General features: G+C 44.9%; 1 protein-coding gene across 1 annotated transcript; it reads right to left on the reverse strand.

The window, feature by feature from the left end:
• Positions 1-2,857: 2,857 nt before the first annotated feature.
• TCF21 (transcription factor 21) lies at positions 2,858-5,770 on the reverse strand. Its single transcript, XM_030489870.1, has 2 exons — positions 4,925-5,770; positions 2,858-3,396 (listed from the first exon to the last, which is right to left on the reverse strand). The coding sequence occupies exons 1-2, from the start codon at positions 5,372-5,374 to the stop codon at positions 3,307-3,309; spliced, it is 540 nt and encodes a 179-aa protein (XP_030345730.1). The 5' UTR covers positions 5,375-5,770; the 3' UTR covers positions 2,858-3,306.
• Positions 5,771-19,541: the final 13,771 nt, after the last annotated feature.

A 19,541-nucleotide genomic window follows, 5' to 3' on the forward strand; every position in this document is an offset into this window, starting at 1 on the left:
CAGGAGCCCAAGCACTGAGTGCAGCTCTGCAGATAAAGTGTTTTTTCTAGTCTCTAGCTGAACTGAAAATGGTTGCGAAGTAGCTGGGTGGAACTGTGGTTCCTTCCAAAAAAAGAAAAAAAAAAAAAGCATTAAAATCAGATGGGACTAAACTATTTTTTACAGAGTTCTTATCTTAAAAACACAGGTCCATAAGCAGGTTTTCTGTGAACTTGTGTCCTGGCACTGAAGCAGTGTTTGAAGCTTCATCTGCAGCTGGCACCCTGCTCTGTATGCCCTAGTGTCTGATAAGGGTTGAGTTCATGTTGAAACCTTTCCTTTAGTTGCAGGATTTAGAGATTTTTTAGAATATTTTTTTCCTTTTCTCTACTCAGCTCACCAAAAAAATAAAAAAATAATAATAAAAAAACCCATTTAGTTATCTTTGAGACCTCTGTCAAATTCAGTTGAAATCAGGCAATGAGTTCAAACATTATTAGGAGGGAATGTATACAGACACTCATGCAGCTGCATCTACATCCATGTAGATACAGAAAGATAAATCAAGTCAGCTTTGTTTCCACATGGGGAAGGGATAGAAGTATATTTTGGTAAATACTGAAATGCACCACTTCGTACAGAAAAGCAAGAAAACAAACAACAAATTTTCTTTAAAATCATTGATATTTAAACTGGTTTCCCTTAGCACATTTCCTTTCAGAATCATCATTTGCTTCAGGCAGACTAAACACACATTTTCTGTTTGCAAATATTTTTCTGTAAAATTGCACTCATCAGAAGGAACGAATGATTTCACTCATTGTTCTCCTGAGATACGTGGTAGGGCTCTTGATTCATCTAAGAAACTTGGGCAATTGAAGCCAACTGCCAATACCATCAGTGCTGCGCCCTTACACAAGAAGTCAGATGACCAAGGGTTCCCAGCCACCCAAACACCGCTGGAAAATAGCTGGTTGTTTTCAAAACGGAGATAAAGCCACTAATTTTTTTATCATCAGAGTAAAGCTGTTATTTACCTTGCTGTGTACTGCTGGTTGCTTTTGTTTATTGCTTGTTGCTTTTTGCCTTTTTATTTGTTGCCGAACCATTCCTCAGAGGCTGGGACTGTGGAAGGTGGAGGATGCTTGAGGAATAGTTTAGTCACCAAGAGGCTTGCAAGCTAGGCCGCTAGATAAAGTGAATAGCAGCAAAAGGAATAACTGCGTCTACAGCCTCCTCTTACCATTCCACTTACATGGCAGCTTTTGGCACGTGGTTACAGCTGTGTTCCTCACATTTCTTGGGGGACTATTGCATTTCTTCCTTCTCCTTCTCCATGCTGGGTTTCAGGTGGCAAATGAACACTGGACGTGGCTAACTCAAAAGGGTGGGAAGGATGCTGAGTGCAGTTAGTAAGCATCGCAAAGCAGGGTGGCAAAAGAAGTGCCTGTGAGAATATTAAGAATTTAAATCTGAATTTTATGCATATCTCAGATTCCCATCAACTTCTAGAAGGGAAACAGCACCTTGCTATGAGTCTCGAGGAGGTGTTAGTTAGTATGGATTTAAGTCGAGATTTTTAATGGTTAAATCAAACGGTTAATTTCAATTCAGTGGGTAAATTCAGTGGGTAAAATGGTATTTGTGCATGCGCTGTACCAGTCATTTGCACTTAGCTTAAGGTCGGAGGGCTCTATTTTGCCTCTCTTTAAGAGAACAGCGATTCCCACTGGATTTCCCAGTGCCTGTGGCGAAGAGATCAGCCCTTTCAGCTCTGCTTACCAGAGTTGCTCATCTCTTCAGCCAGAACCGTGGCTGTTCAAGGTGATGTGTTTGGCAGTAAAGACAGCCAAACTGCGTGTCTCAGCTGGCACAGCCCCGCTCACGGCAGTGGAGGTGCCCGCGGGCAGCCCAGGCGAGGAGGTCCGCTTTTAATTGTGCAGGGTGGAGATAAGGCTGTGAAACAGTGAAATTAAACGGCTCTCCCCCTCAAAACCATTAGGACGATACAGCAGGCCCTGGCCCTTTCTGTAACGAGGGCCGAGGTGCTTGCACAGCCCTCTCCTCACGGCGAGCTGCTTTAATTAAGCCTAGCCCACGCGTGAACCCGGCTGGTGAATTCGGGTCGCCTGGAGGACGCTCTCCCTCACCCGGTTATCTTGGGGGGGAAGGCGGATGGGAGAATAAACATAACCCAGCCCGCGCTCGCCGGCGGGGTCCCGGGGGGCAGCAGTTCCCGGGAAGGTCCGAGTCCCCCGCAACCTCCTCCGCCCCCCGGCAGTGCGCTGCCCCTCTCCCGCTTTCGGCCAAAAAGGACCCAGGTATCAAACGGAACCGAGGGGCGGTATTGAGAGGGCAAGTGAAGCGGAAATTTAAAGCCCCTCTGCTAATAATAACAGTATAAATAACCGAAGACGTCTTGTAAACAGTGCGGTCATAACCCTGAAACATTAAACAGCGCGGTGGGATCTGGCGCATCAGCTGCCGGCGGCCGCTGCCGGTGCAGGGGGAGCGCCCCGCTCTCCTGTTTATCTCGGCCTCATCTCCCACGGGCGCGCTGATCGATAGCGGGGAGATGTTTAAGTTAAAACTTCCCAGCACCCAGGACCGACTGCGCTTCATCCATAGGTAGCTGCGCCCGTCCCCGAGGAGCGGCGCGGAGTGGCGGGGGAGGCTCTCGGGCTCCGGGGCTCGGCCGGGCTTCCGCGGTGAGGACGGGCTGCGGGCCCAGCTCCCTCCGGCTCCCCCGAGGGATTGTCTCCAAATCTTTAGCTCCGGGGCAGCAGCCCGGCCGGGTCCCGGGGAGGAGAGCCGGGCTCTCTGCAGCGCGGTCGTTCCCCGCCGAGGACGAGAGTCGGAAACGAACATTACACCGCTCTGTGTTCAGTGGAAAGGAAGATTTATTCACAGAAATAGAGCAGAACCTGCTTGAAGAAAATATATCTATATATCTTTAGGGTGAATTACTCCATAGAGATGACTGTCAAAGTCAGTTTTTCTAGGCATCCACGTATCTCACAGGTCTCAGACTAAAGATACACGCGTGGTAGGTCTTGTTCGATCTCTGTCTTTAGTAGCGCTTGAACCAGCAAGGCTGTTGGTGCAGGACACTCGACTGTACACGCATTTAATAAAGTTAAATAGAGTCGGGATATCTCGGGTTGGAGTCTTTGCTAGAGCACATTCCGTCTCCTCTGCGCCGGGAGAGCGGCGCTCCCCGTCGCCTTGCGCGGGGCCCGGGGCAGCGGCGGGGCCGCGGCGTGCTTCCACTCGCCCCGCCGCCCGTTCTACGGCCGCGCCGGGTCGCTGCTGGCCCGGCCGCGGGGCTCAGGATGCCGTCGGGCCGCACAAGCGGTTTGTGTTCACCACTTCTTTCAGGTCACTCTCGGGTTTGCCGGCTACCATAAAAGGCCAAGTCTGTAGCCAGGAAAAGATACGGGTGGGAAGGGGGTTACAGGCGGGAAAATTCACATTGCAACGCCCGTTTCCAGCCCCGGAGCGCCCGGGGGGACCGAGCCGGGCATCCACCGCTTGAGCCCGCTTCTGGCAGCGCTCCGCGGGGCTCGGGCCGAGGCACTCGCCGCCGGTTTCGGCGAGGACGCTTCCACCTTTCGGCGGCGGCTGAGGCCGCTTCGCCTCCCGGCCCCGGCGGACTCCCCGCGGGCATCCTCGGGGCGGCGGATCACGTCTGATCCGCGGCCTGAGGGACGGAGGGAGGAAGGAGCCGCGCCGGCTGCGGCAGATCCGCGTCCCCTCGGCACAGCCGTCGCCGCGGGCACCCCACCGCTTCCGCGCCGCCCCCCGCGCTTGGTGGTGACCGGCGTGGGGGCTTTTCCCTGCGGGAGCCGCCGGGCAGCCCCCGGCCTCCCCTCCCTGGCTTCCCGCCCCTCGGGGTCTTGCTTTGGTGTGCCTCTGTGCAGAGGTGTATGTGTGTGTGTTATATCTGGTTTGGGTGTTGTTTTTGTTTTACTTCATTTTTTTCCCCGTGGTATTGTGCTGAGGATTTTGTTTTTAGCCAGAAAAATAGCTCCTAGGCCCTTATCAGCTGACACAGCCTAGAGTCCAGAGCTCAAAAGGCAGAGCCGGACCCCAGAGAAACATCCCCAGGTTCCCTCTGTGATACCCCTAATCAGCAGGGTCCATGCGTGTGGGCAATGTAGAGGCTTTATGTCTAAAAAGAGCCCAGGCAGATCTTGCATCAGTTGCATGCATTTTTAGAGCTGGAAACTGGATGTTTCTGGTGGCCGCGTATCATGGGGAGACCCTGTGCTGCTCAGGAAAACTCTCTGTGGGTGGTGGGAGCAGCAGGAGGGACACTGCACAGCCCAGCAAGGTTTTGTGGAGTGTGCCCGAGGCAGACACCCCCCTTGGTCTTTATTTTACTTTTGCCAGTTTACATGGATAGGAGAAACATCCTGGACCCGGCAAATCTGAGCAGCTGAGCACAGAGCCCCAAGAACTCCGTCTTTAAAAAGCTAGGGCTTTGAGAGGACTGTTATGGGAGGAAATGCTAGAGTAGAGAGAAGGGATAAGAATAAATCGAAGTCCTTGGCTTGGGTCCTTCCTAAAATATGCCTTTCTCTAGCCAAATTCCTACACCTGCCTACTTGCAGGTAGAAAGCTGCCATCAACCTGATGAGGTTTCTCTGGCATTTCTGGGGCGGTAAAGTCTGTCCCTGCCTTAGCTGTGGCCAGCGTGGCCCCTGCCTATCTCCTGAACGGGATTGCTAGGAGCAGCGGATGGGGCCTGGGCCGCTCAGCTCTCAGGGCACCTCAGGGTGTGAGGGCAGCTGGAAGCCTGTCCCCTTGCGTGGTACCCCTTGCCACCCCACTGGCACCAGACTCTCTGTGAGAAGGCCAGGGAAGGTTTCTTCCCACGCATGCCCCATCCCTCTCCCCATGCACATACATGCAGAGCACCTGGCCACGGTGGGCTGTGACTTACCAGGTTGACTGGATGGATGTAGCCGTTTTCGTACTTGTCATTGGCCAGGATCTGCCTCAGGTGAGCGATGTAGCTGGAGGCCAACCTCAAGGTGTCCAGTTTGGAAAGCTTGGTGTCTGGGGGCACCCAGGGCAGGGTGGTCTTAAGCCTGGAGAAGGCTTTGCTAAGGACCCTCATCCTTGCCCTCTCCCTGGCGTTGGCAGCGTTTCTCTGGACCTGCTTTCCCTCCTGGCTCACTCCATTTAAAGGGCTCTTCTTGGGGGGAGCTTTCTTCCTCTTGCCCGGGGCCCCTCTCCCTTTCTGAGGGGAGCCATTCTCGCCATTGGATCCCTCCTCGTTGCTCTCGGTGGACGCCCCAAACTCTTTGTTAGTATCCATTTTCAGGCCATCGCACTCCAGCATCTCCACCTCCTGCAGATCTTCCACATCACTGAGGGACCCAGTGGACATGGTCTGGAAGATGCCAAAGGACCAGCGGGAAGGGGGAAAGGGAAGGGGGGGAGGAAGGGCAGCTCCTCAAATCTACTTCAAGGCAGTGGAGGAGAGAAGGGGCGCCAGTATTTTCCTCCTCTTCTTGCCCCCCCAGCACTAAGGCACGATACCGCCCTCCCGCCCCCCAACCCCGCTTTGCCCGTGTTTGAGGGAGGGAGTGAGCGTGTGTGAGAGAGGGGGAGAGAGAGCGAGAAAGCCGAGGAATTTAGTGAGGACACTAGTAATTTATCTAGGGGATGAGAGGCGGATCCAGCCCAGGGGAGGGGCCCTGCCTGCTGAGCACACCACGTCCCCAATCACAGACCTTTGCACAGGACAGGGGATGAGGTATCCCGGCAAGCCTTTGCCGAGAGCTCAGAACTGGGATTCAAATCTTCACAACTGGAGCAAAGCAACTCACTCTCTTCCCCCGCTCTGTCTTTCTATCCTCCCCCTTCCTCCTCCTCCTCCTCCTCCTCCTCTTTTCCTTCCCCACTTCCCTTTCCAGCCCAGGGTTGCTCTCCCCCTCCCTGCCTCCTAGATGACCCAGGCAGTTGGTGTCATGATTCTTGATGAAAGCCAAAATGGGTCATGAGCAGAGAGAGAGCAGCAGATCCACCAGCCAAGCCTTCCAGGGAGCTTTGTAATGCGTGCCATCAAAACGCTGTCCTGTAACCTAATCTGGGGGAGATTTGTGGATGATTATATTTGCGAATGCATCCTGTCCAGCTACTAGTGTATTCCAGGAAGGGAGCGCTCCACCGCCTGGCCGGCAGCGTGGACCTCGCCGTCACAGCCCAGGGGCTGGAGGCAGGATGATTTGGCTTCTTCCAGCCTTCCTGAGCGATGTCCGACAAGTCCCGGTCCCCTCTCACTCTTTGAGTCCTCCCAGCTGTAAGCATCCCAGAGGCTGCCCGTTCCTCAGGTGTGCCGCGTGGCTGAGATCCCAGCAGTCTGTGGAGCCCCACCAAGCCAAGGGAGAGCACTGTGCGGCTGGGGAGGGTCTGCGTGGCTGTGCATGGGGCATCAAGGGATTGCGCTGAAACGAGGGAAAAGGGGGGGTTTATTGGATGGCAGAAATTGTGCAGAAAAAAACCCCTTTTCTCAGTGTGTTGTTGAAGAGCAGATGTCAGTGGTTCATTCTGCTGTACCTGTGGAGTGTTTTGTCTGCTGATTCGTGCATGCTTCCTGATTCCAAGTCAGGGAGTTTGGGCTGAATCGACAGGCAAGATAAGGCCCCTTCTGTGGGAGCGGTGGGAGTGAGGGCGTTAGGCCATACTCTGCAACCACTGGAGCCAAACATTCCCAATCATTGTACCACTAGTGCCAAGGAGCGGGTTGCTGTATAGTCTGAATGAGCAGACATATGCTGCAGTTACAATCTTTATGCACGTGTGTATTCAGTCTCTGCAGAGCAGGCTTTTAAAAGCAGTCAACCTTGGCCTAGCTCTTCTTCCTCTCCATGTAAGATCTTCTCCTAAGCCCACATGTGGAGCCCAAATTGGCCAGTAAAGCATGAACTCGCTCCCGTATCTTCTTCCTTCCTCACACGTTTCCTGAAACCTCACAGATCCATGAGCAGCCTGGGTTTTGAACACAGGGGACTAAAGAACTGGGCATGATTTCCACATGGGACCTTTCCAGACATAGTGATTGATCTGATTGCAGGAGTGACTCCACTTATTCAGCTGCTTACCTGAGGATTCACATAGCTCTGGACAAAAATGTACAGCTGGGGATGTCGCCATGGAACGCAGTGGCTTTGGAGTTAATCCAAGGTCACTGGAGGCACAGGACAGTCTCTTGCTTATCTGTGTGAGCATCACATCAGGTTTTCTGCATGCACTAAACAAAACCCAGTCAAATAAACAAAAATCGTGGAGGGCCAAACTCCATGTGTATCTGCCAAGCGCTCTGAGCTGTCTGTAGAGTAAAGTTTCAGTAGAAGGCAGCGTCATTTTTGATAACTGGCAAGGAAGTCTTTTGTATCTCTCAATCCATCTTGGTTCTTTGGCTCATGTAAGCCAGAAGAAAAACAGCAGATCTAAACTTTCAACCACCTATTTACCATTTGGTTGGAAGATAACACCTTCCCCCTCACAATAGGATAAGTACATTAAGATATCATATCTCCAAGTGCTGGGCTCTTGGGAATTCACTAACTTCTAACGTCACGTTATGTTAAATGTGCCCTGTTTGTGTTTTCTCTGTGTAGAAAGTAAACAGATTGTCAGCGTATCAGTCCTAATTAATGGGTTAGCTTTGTTTTGGTTCTTTTTTTTTTCTTTTTTCTTTTTGTCTTTATAACATCCTTGTTGCAGATCCAAAATATTACTAATTACCAGTGTGGAGATTTATGAGCCTCCTTATTTTCTAGGCTTGATTGCTGTTTGTGCAGGTGGAGATTTAAATGGCCATATCCATTGCAGAGATTTATAGTCCAACTGATTGATGTTAGAAATGAGCTACAAAACTCTTACTTGAGGAAGGATGACAGAAAACCAAGTTGAAGTTGCTTGTGTCTCTAAGCATGAATGACCAGAGAGCACAAAATTCCATCAAAATTTCAGCATCAGAAGCTCCCAGAAGAACAAAACAACAAAATAGGTATATACTCACATCCTTTCTATTTCTTATTTTTATTTCACTTCAGTAATTTCTAAATTTAGTGTAAAAAGTAGAAGGAAGGAAAACGCCTTTATTATTGCTGCTACATGTGCATTCTGAAAATCAAGGAATGCATACACGTGTGTTATGAGCCTTTGCAATTGCCACACATTTGTACCATTTACTGACTTACATATATTTTGAGCCCTCAGAGCCAGTAAAATTGATCTAATACAGACTACACAATTTGGTGGAGATCCAGGACACATTTTGTATTCATTTTGTGGATATTATTTTGTGTGTATCGTGTATACACATGTATACGCATACATGTATCATAATATACTTTGAGTCCTTTATGCATACAAACTATTAGAGACTCTTTTAACAACATAATTGTCCCTTTTTCCCTTTTCAAAGGGGCCAGCATGGGCAGACCTAAAAAAATGCATCCTTTCATCTCCAGGTAACTCTTGGTTCCTTATTTGTTTGTTATACAAGTTGAACCTCTCCTTTTCTAAACTTCCTGTTCCTTATGTCCCTTGTGGCAAGCCCAGGGCCTGTACCCCTAATCTGGCTCCCAATTTCAGTCCCCCACCCTTCACCTCCATTGCCTTTCCCAGTCCTCCTGACTCTCATTCTGAATTGCAGCACTGGTTTCGGGTAGAGACCAACGGGGTGGAGACCAGCCCAGTGCTGTGGGAAGGGTAAAGCTGGGATGGCTGCCATCACCACAGTGATGGTGAGGCCACTTACTTCTCCAATTAGTGACTGGGACCACAGACCAGACACTGGGTCAATAACTGGCTGGGAAAGACAGATGGAGCTAAAGTCCTTTTGGCCTTTCCAGTACATTCACTTCTTCATTCATGTTTTAAAAAGGAAGTTGAAATGCTGGCATGGGGAACATTAATACAAATCTGTGGAGTTCCCTGTAGTTGACTTTCTCCTCTTCATGCCTCTGGCTACACAGGAAAGAGCATCTCACTTCTCATTGAGACCCACTAAGCCATAAGGTCATTTAGGACATTCCAGGCGTGATGCGGTCAGAGAATCAGGATGCCTGGTCTGAAGGGTGTCAGACAGGGGACATGTCACACGTAGGCTTATGTTGGTCTGTGGCAGGCTATAGATTTTCCCCCGGAAAAAAAAGCCTCACTTTTTATGTCTCCGATCTTCCCTCGCCTGGGCTGGAATAACACAGTAGTTTGAGAAAAGCTTTGGAACTTCAGGCCGAGATTTCTGCAAGTGTCTCATGATGTCTCATGCATGGCATGGATTGCTTTTGTTTTGTTTTTAATGTTAGGTGTCATTTATCAAGGCACCCCTTTGACTGTGCATTGAACAGTCATCACCCAAGAAAAATCTCAGAACACCCACAGCTGAGGAAAGCATAATTAGTAACTGGTTTTAAAACTCTTCACCCAAATATAATACAGGTGTTTTCCTGTATTTGGAGAATGACCAAGGATATCACCCACAGGCAGACAGCAGATCATGAATCCATCAGGTTTGAGAATAATCAGGAATAAAAGTACAGCCAGATTAACGTTTTCAAGTTGCAATTTAAAGAAAAAAATAAGTCTGGTTGTGCTGAGATTTCTCCTGTTCACTCTTGGTATCACTAAGTAAAATGGTGGAGGAACTTCAGAAGCATGCTGTACTTAAATGAAATACTAGTAATATACTAATATATATAAGTAATACTAATGATTTAACATAACAACTAATATAATAATCCTGTGATATTTTTGTGATAGGATTCTGTCTTGTACATTCTAGAGGATGAACAGTGCTAGGGAAATAGATCGAAGTTTGTAAGAGTGGGATAGCTTTTCAGAAGGGCCAGGGCACTGGAACCCTCCCACGGTTCCTTTCCATTGCTGTGTATCTGTTTCTGGTCACAGTTATGGTTTGAAAGGTAAAAGACGTTGTGATAAATAACAGAAAGCACAAAGAGAAAAAATAATGCCATTGCCAAGACAGTAAAAACGCTGTTCTGGAGAACTGGCCTGAGAGGCCTATGTTGGTATGTGATATCAGCATTATTACCCTTCCCTGTCTTGCTTCGAAGCCCTGAGAAATCAGAGCTTTTTGAGAATCTGTTCTCTAGAATAGTTCATTGTGGGGAAAAAAGCGAGCAGCAAAATTTCCTTCTATTCTCATTTAGAAATATATGAAAGTTTTGCTGATACCTAGAACAGAAATTTTCAGTCTTACTGATTAAAGATTAGAAAATTTAAAGGAAATAAACTGCAGTTTCATATATAAAAATATATATATAGTTATGCAGCAGCCACAATTCCATTTCATGTGACTTTTTAAACCTTGAAATATCTCAAACCCCAAAACAGTGAAACTCTGAGAAACGGGGTTCAAAAAAAAATTATTTGAAAAAATATTGTGTGAAAGTAGAACTATTTCAGATTTTATGTTTTAACCCTTTTTGTCACATTGATAACAAAATCTGTGACACATATAAGTAGTGCTCTTGTCTACCGCAGGGAGTACCTGTACATGTAATAACTAGATGTCTTCTATCACCCTGAGTTATGCCATCTGGTACCTTTTCCTTTGAGTAGCTTCACAAGAATCAGCAGAGTAAACCAGACTGTATGAACAAGAACGGCAAAAGCTGCCTCTGTAGAAACAAATTCATGATCAAGTATCCTAACACCTAAGAGAGATACTGACAACAAGGTCAGTGTCCTAATCGTGAAGGATGCATCAAATCCTAGTGTCACTCACTTCTCCCTTCTATGCCAGGTCTCTGGCGAGGGTTTCTGGTACTGCTGCTGTGTTAAACAATGTCTTGAGAAGGACCTGTCAGCTACAAGCTGAGTACGCCAGAAACAAGAAGCATGTAAGCTGTAGAAGTTATGGAAGCAGAAAGAAGAGAGCTAATCCTCGACAGAAGCACTGAGCCCAAGCTTTCAGTTAACTTTTCACAGAAATGTAAGGGAATCTTCTTTTGCTGGATGCTTGTAGGAAGCAAACCTAAGTGGCTGAGTCATGTTTGTTTTATAATGCACATTTATTCCTATACGAAAGGAGACTCACAGACAGTGAGGAGAGATATCTTCCTCATCTATCCTGCAGGGACTATTGCTATCCACTGCTTCCAGGATGCATCTCTGAAATATTACAAAATAGTTGACACCGTAAACTGCAGACCCTTTTATGAAGTGGTCAAAAGAGAACTATGCAAAAAAGCCGATATATCTTATGCAAAATTATCACTGAAGGATTCAAGTGCAGACATAACTGTTTTATTTTGAATATCTCTTTCCATGCTGTTCCTTTGTTGGCTAATCCTTTGCATTTTTGTGGCTTTAAGACACGATGAAATTTGTCGATAAGAAATAAGTTCTCTTTTGCCTTCCAATAATCAGCACATTGAATGAAGTTTTGGAAAAGAAAAGATTTTTGCTTCAGAGGGAAATTTGGAAAAGAACACTTACTTTGTAGGGGAGTGGCAGGAAGAATGTCAACTATTCTGGTGAGCTTTTATTACTTGTATGGTTTATGGCATGATATGCGTGCATGTAGACACAGATTTTCTGAGATTCCTATTCACTTGAAGTGCTCACAGCTTCTGAAAGTCAGGTTCCCACAGCATCCATCATTAAATGCAATAGGTTGGCCTATGTCCTCTGTTCCCATCCAAATGAAACATCGTGTGCTGGGACCCAGTCTCTTTGTGGACTGCTTTACGCTATTACAGATTGAGTTGGCCACAGTTTGTGCCATTGGACTCCCTGAACTCCCATTTGTCATGGGGCCTTTGCCTTTTACCCGCACTGATAGGTGGCCCCATTAAACCTTTAAATATACATGCCTAACTGCAGTGACATTGAAAGGAGAGGCTGTACATAGATGGAAAAATATTTGGTCTGAATATACTGGTAAAAGAAAACAGCAAACTGTTAATATTCAGCTATACGTTTGTGCAATTGTACATAGGGATTCACCTAACATGATAATTGGCTGAAGATAGTATATGTGGTGAATGAATCTTAAATGGAAATGTTAGCTGGCAAGGCAAAGAAGAAATCAGATTACACATCCTACTCAAGTGACATAGGAAGACCACAGTCACTGTGCATTTCTTTTGACTCTGACAGTCCTTATACATGCCTCCCAAACTGTGACTCTCAGAGCTTCTGGAACATCCCCAAAGTGGGGTCATGGCACTTTGCCACAGTGCAGTCCTCTGGTTTTATGGTGCGTATCGTAGTTCATAATACATATTGAAAATGGTTGTGTTTTAGAAAGTGGTATTGCAAAAGCACATAATAAAAGTCTGTTTAAGTAATATGGAGGAAAAAACCAGCTTTAAAAATGAACCAGGGGATGACATATAAAGATCATAAATATGTGTTGCAGTGGAGTCCCATGAGACTGAGAAAGGACCAAAGAACTGAATGTACAGAAGAGGGGAGAAAAAGCCTCAAGCACAGACTGTGAAGGCAGTCTTACTCTCTTTCCCCTCCCTGCTCGTCTCTTTTCCTTTGTGTGGACAGATCCAAGTTGATGCCAGACTGCCTAGTATTTGGTTCTTAACTGGGGGTGTGACTAACCCAGAAGGAAAGCTTGTTAAAGGAGGTAAACAGAGACACGAGCCATCAGAATTTCTGCTAGCCAGGACTAGCAGGCCCTTCATGCTTTTGCAGTTCAGTGAGGGGAAATAGAAAATAATGCCTAATAGCTGTTCTGCGTCCATCCAAAGCAGAAAAGCCAAGTGTTTAAAAACTGCTGGCAAGATCTCTGTTCCAAGATATCAACCCAATATAGCATCCTGTTTCTTAGGAAGAATGGTGTGGGACTCAGATATCTATCTGCTTATGTTTTAAGATTAGATGGGATGACAGCTGAGCATGGTGTGAAGAGAAATATGTTATCCAGATACTCCTGGTTTAAAACAGTAAGGAAGGATTTTGTGGCTAGCTGAAGGATTTTCATTTTGATGAGCCGTGTTCTGTACTGAAGAATAAGAAATTCCAGGGAAAGCCTCTGTGAACTACCTGGTGCAGCACTCATAGCAATGCACCATGTCATCTTTCTTTTTCTCCTCCCTTATCCCTGGCTCACTGTAGTCTTTCGCCTCTCATTGGCAGTGTGTAGCCAGAGCCCTTCTTGGGATGCAAGCCCTGGTTTGTTCCTGTGTTTCTAAGTGTCAGTGGAATTAGTCGTTTAGCTAGTGGCTCAAGAGGTATGTGTAACACAGCCTTGCTTCTGCAATTTGTGGTGCAAATTAATGAAGTGTAAACCGGGCTAATTTAAAAGAAACAGACTTTTATTAAGCTGCTAGCTTAATACCTGGGGTATATGAGTTGATTTTCTGCTATGCTACATGTGGAAAATCTGCTCTGATTTTCTAGGTAGCCAGAAAAGGGGGATCCTTTCTGCTCCAGTTCCTCAGTGGTAAAAAAGGGATGAGAACACTTCCCTGCACTACAGAAACATTATGAGGGGCTTAGGCACTATGGTAATGGATACCGAGGGTAGCTAAGATAAATAACCTGATAGCTAGTTGCAAGAAAATGATTGATGTTAGAATTCTACAAATATGTTGAAAGCCTAAAATATCTTTGTGATGTCTCCCCATTTCTTGAAATGCCAATTAACATTTTTCACTCAGATACCTGATGTTTACGTTGGCGCATTTTTATGCTCACATGTCTTACAAAATGGATACTTGCCTGACTTTGATTTTAGATGAAAGCACTCATCCCTCAACCTCATAGTAATTCTGAAAGATAGAAAAGTTGCTTTTATAGGAAGAAAAACAATGAGTTGTGATCTTGTTGGTGGTGAGTGACAAGCCAAAAGTTTAATAAACAGATCGTGAGTACCATCATTGGTAACACTATAGCACAAGTAGCAAATCACCATTGACCAAATTACTCCAAAGTCCCCAAGCTCTCTGTGAAGAAAAATAAAGTGTTACTTTGGTTTCCTGTAATCCTTCCTCAGTAAAAACATGGGATTCCCTTAGGAGAGTTAAAATCCATTACTAGGCTTCTTTATGCCTTTTTGTAACTAATTGTCTCTTCCATGAAGGGTCTTACTTCCTTGAATCACAAGCTAATGCAAACTCTCAGGGTGCAATGGGGCTGCAGAAAAGTCGGCTTTTAGATCCATCTTCTTTCAGTGTCCCTTTTTTGAGTTCCCACACTCCACCTCACCGTTTTCTAAGACTCCCTTGGTACTTACCTGTGCGGTAGCCATGTGCAGGATAATGTGTTGTGAAGCATCTCTTCACTGAGCTGTAGGAAGCAGCCAGGCAGGCTCAGCACCTGAAGCAGTGTACTTTGTACCACAAGCAGCATGAAGCTGGATTTGTTAAAGGAGGAATACAGCTTCGTTTGCTTCCCTGATAGCAGAGAAGACATTCAGCTCCTCAGAGCAAGCCTAGCTGTTTCTTTCCCCTGAGGTCCTGCTTTTTCCTGTGGCCATATATACCCTGGCTGCTTTTGTTTCCCATCTTTCTATGCCACCCTTCCCCGTTTCAGTCTGCTTGTCTCACAGCAGATTTATAATTTTTGCAGTATGTTACATTTGGGGTTGTTTCTCAACAATTTAAATAGCTGATTTAACTCAAGCTGCTAAAAAAACTCGAATAGTATTATCTGCTTTCCACAGCTTACAAAAGCACGCATTTGAAAGTCAAGTCCATAAACTACATCTGAGCTGAGTTTATGTTCCTCAATACACAAAAATGAATGCAAATTTTTATGAATAGGTAAATATATTTGTGAGCACGATTGTAGAGGCAGAGCTATAAAAGGGGGTCCTTTGATACTAAGCTTTAACATAAGTGGCATGTGATGATACAAGTGTTGAACATAACATAGCAATTACATCAATAGCCAAGTAATTTCTTTATTGATCTGTCCTTTCCGATTCTGAACCATTTTTATTTCAGGAAAGTTGTAAAATACATGTCTCGCTACTTGAATATTTTGTTTTATATTTAAGAAATAGATGAGGAAAGCTAAACAGCTCCAGGATGTACAACCCTATACAAGGTGTTGGAGAGGGGGGAGGGTGGCTCAGTGATGAATGACCAGTCGTTCAATTGTTTTCTTTCTTGCAGAAATCAGAGACAGAGTACAGTTTATCTTACCCTGACTTTTAGCAAGACAGATTGCCAGGCAAAACCCCCGGGTTGAAGCCATCCAACCACCAAGTAGAGTAAAGAGACCATTGCTGTTACCTTTCCAGGACTCACCCCCAACCCCCAGTGACTTTTAAAAGTCTCTGGTGTTTCTTTCTGAGATTGTAATATGAACTTTAGCTACTTTCACACAGGTTTTATGCTGAACACAATCTGGAATTATTCATTCAGGCCCTGAATCCTCCACTATTAGACAGGCTGAGAACAGTTCATCCACGTGCATCCCTTGCAAATGACAGTCACCGCTGCAGAATTCCCTCTTGCACTGAGTTTAATTCCGCCCTATACTTTTGTTCAGCTGCCACTGAACTTGGTTTCCTCTAGTTTGAAAAATTCAGGCCTGCGCTACTCTACTGACACCCAACCAAACCTCTCCATCACATCATAGGTGTGAATGGGGAGGAGAACTCTTTGCCAAAAGGAAAAAAATCCATAAGTAATGGCAAGCTAACACCAAGGCAGGCTGCTATTCTTCCAGATTTTTCCTGCAGTTCCCTTTAGTTGCATTTTATTTATCACCTCCATTCCAGTCAAAACTTCTGGACATGGCATCCTGAATTTATTCCACCTGCGTCTGAGAGGCGATGTAGATCATAAGGGGCCTTAGTCATGCCCTGAAGGTGCTTATTTCTCTGTGACAACTATAAATGGATCAGTAGCTTAAGTCAGCGCTGAAGAAACTGGGCCAAAGTGCTCATTATTGAATGCTTTGATAAAATTCAGAAGAGCACAAAAGGCAGGACAGACAGAAAGAGTTAAAGGGAAAGATGAATGCAGTTGCAGTATCTATTACTTGCAAGTGACTATAATGTGTTTATACAACTCTCAGCCAGACTAGAGGATAATTAAAGGAAAGAACTGACACTAGACACTACACCACCTTATACACTACAGCACAGGGAAAGTCACACAAGTAGGATCATAAGAAAACAGCAGCAGATTACCTCCTCCTCTTTTTGCCATGCTCAATCTCTTCTTTCTTGCAGTTAGAAGGATGCCTGACTAGTGCTCATTGCTGAGAGGGAGTTAAAATATACTGATAGAGTCCAAATTGATCCTACAGCATTACAGTCAAATATTTTATGAACTCTGATTGCAGCAGGACAAACACCTTTACCAGGCTCCAGTTCAGCAGGACGTACTCTCATCACCACAAATCCGTCCCATGAGCTCTTCGTTACCTGCCTATTCCTATAGCTATAGACTATAGTTTCATCTCAGATTTGCCTTTCAGTGAGATCAAACATAGATTTGAGTCCCTGTCTAAGGAAAGGATGACCAGCTTCTGGGTGGGTAGAGAAGTCTTGGCAATGATGTGATTTCTGTGCATGTTTGTGATCAGGGGAGTGATTACCTGTTCTCTGGCCATGAGGGGTCAGAGAAGACCATCCTCCCCCTGGACTGCCCAGACCACTCGGCCAATTTGTCAAGAATCCCATAGGATAAATAGCTGTCTCCAGAGACCTTTATAGTGACAAAACCAAATAAATCAGAGTCACTTTTACTGAGCACTTCAGCAGACAGCTCAGATTTAATGAATCAGCCTTCAGACCCCCAAGGAAGATTTTCTTTCCCAAGCCCAAACGGAACAAATAAGTGCCAAAATTTGTTTCCAGAGTAAAACTCTATCAACCCAGCCTGTGATATTTTGTGATTTCAATTTCCAATACCGCTAACAGTGTTTTTAAAAGCTCTGGGAATGCAACAAAGAGCTCTCAGGATCAGCTGTATGGTCAGTGTGTCCAGTGCAGAGAAAAGGAGACTGCTATGAATAAGATGATTTTTCTCATCAGTGATTGGGGACAGACTTTACATCCTTTACCAGTGCGCTTCTGCACTTTTGGCTGGAACTCCCCACCAGCACACAAAAAGAAAAAATAAAGTAAAAAAAAAAAAAAAAAAAAAGAAATTAACCTTAACCCTTAACATCCCTCCCCCAAAGTCACCACACTGATAAAACCTTGCAGGTTAGTCATTGTGGGTCATTCAAACAGTTATAAGGCTTAACATCTTGATCCCCTCTAAAAACTTCCATCTCCATTTCCTTCTCCCCTTTGGGATCCATCTAGATGCCTACTCAAATACCTGCTGGCGCCAGAGGAAATTCTCCCGTAACGGATACCCTGCGATGTAAAACCAATATTTTGTTTCCAGGGTCGTCCCTTTCACGCTCCCACAGATCCTCTTGCTTCACCAACCTGTCTCTTGGCCAAGCCAAAACATGAGAAATTGTGAATCGGAAGGGTGGGATTTCAGAGCAGTTTAATAGGCTTGGTGATTGCTAACCCACACATTTCCTCAGCTTCCTCCTCCCATTGTGGTAGCTTCGTCCGATAATTTATGTCAGGTTAACAGGCTGCTGGGCAGACACCTATGCTCACAGTTCAGCAAAAAGAGTAATTTAACCCAACCCAAAGTGTTCATGATGGCCGGATTGGTAATACCTTATCAGATAGGCTAATACTTAATACATATATATACAATACTTAATACAAAGGCCTAATAAAGTTAAGAAGCATCTTTCAGTAGTAAGGTGTGAGTGCATCAGGATCCAGTCCCAGGTAAAATGGTTAATTAAAAAGCAGTTTTCAGTATCACGTGCAAACATAAAGGCAGAAACATTTCGTTTGTGATGGTTCACTTGTTTAGGGAATGATGTTGGCAATAAGAAGTGGATCAGTGCTTGGAATTTAGTCAGGAACTTCTTGGTTTGACATTTTATCCTTTTCTACTTTTGGTTTTTATTGTTTTATATTCATGTATTGCAATATAATGTACTTGTTAATGAGCTTTGCTAATGGTCATGTGGGATATATGAGAAAGAATTCTTCAAAAAGGACTGAAAATAGGCAGTCTTTTAGTGACATTTTATGTGCTCATTTCCTCATTAACCTTATAATACATAATACGGGCAATACCCCCAGAATGATAGTTGAAGAAAACAGTTAAGATTACTTACTTATCTAAACCAGATAATCCTACTTTTTATGTAAGCTTAATGAAGCTAAGTGGAAGGATATAATATAAAGGACTCATTTCAGGTCCCTATAACTGGATTGCAACTGAATTTTATTTAAGAAACTTTGTCTTTTAAATTTTTCTCATGAAGGAAACAAATAGAATAGGTGACTTATTCCTCCTTTCAATCTTTTAAATAAAAAATAATATACCGAGAACGTCAGGAAATAAATATTCTTTTGTCTATGACTGAAAAAAAGTATCCATAAAATACATTTTTGCAAAATGTGAGGCTTTGCTATAGAGCGTGCAATTTATTGCACTAGAAATTTGTTATCCAAAATCATCTAGAATATGCCAGAATGCCTGTTCATTTCTTAAAAAAGTCTCTTCCATACTGACATAATATATTACATAAAGTGCAGAAGAACGAGAGTAAAAATGTGTTTTCTTAATGATTAAGGACTGATCTTGTTCCAATTGAGTCAATGGCAAAACTCCATGGAATTGAGCTGAATATATGGGTATAGATAAGATGTTGTTTACTGTGCTCTTGCTTTTTCTGAGAGCAAAATGTAAATGAAATATAATCCTTTCACAAATTAGATTATCCCAAGTCATCTGCTGACTCCTACTTAAAACAGAGTGCAGGGATCTCCATGTTCTCCAGGAGCCGCAAGACCTTATGGACACAAGCCCCATGAAGCCTTAAGGGCACTCTTGCCACTGTGTGGATTGGCATTTGCATCGGAGAAGGAATTAACACTATTATGGAACAAGAGTTCATGAGATTTTGTTTGTATGTATATAAATGAGTGTAATATTAGTAAGTTCTCCCAGCCCAGCCCTCTTTCAGCTGCAACTCCATTTTTTTTTTAAACAACACATATCCTTGTGCAGAGTCCCACCTATTTTTAGCACAGCCATGAGCAGGGGGAGTGTTTGGTTTTCCTGTATGTACCACGTTTGAATTAGGAGATGAGCAGAGGGAGCACAAGCTGCATCATTTGTGTTGCAGCTCACCCCTTAACAACTGGCCAAAAAAAGAAAGAAGTAAACATCCTTGAGTTAGGTTCTGCCAGCATCAGCCAGGTAACGCACGTGGTAGAGACGGATGGAGGTTGTGCCAGTGGTAGCAAGTATTCCTTCCAAGGAAGAAAACAGGAGGAGGGAAAGCACCATGTCTCTGCAAGTTCTTGATTTTCCCAAAACACCTCTTTGGGAGGTAAAACTCCCAGTTTGCACATCTTAGAGTTGAGACTCAACCAGTACTGTGTAAGATGAGAAAGAAGAATTTGCCAAGAGGGCTTTCATTTTTGTGAACAAAACCTTAGGAAGACAAACAAACAATCTGACAAACTCCACCTAATTTCTTCAGTGGCAAAAAAACATTAATCAGCT

This window comes from Strigops habroptila, chromosome 6 (assembly GCF_004027225.2).
Source record: "Strigops habroptila isolate Jane chromosome 6, bStrHab1.2.pri, whole genome shotgun sequence".
Classification (NCBI taxonomy): domain Eukaryota; kingdom Metazoa; phylum Chordata; class Aves; order Psittaciformes; family Psittacidae; genus Strigops; species Strigops habroptila.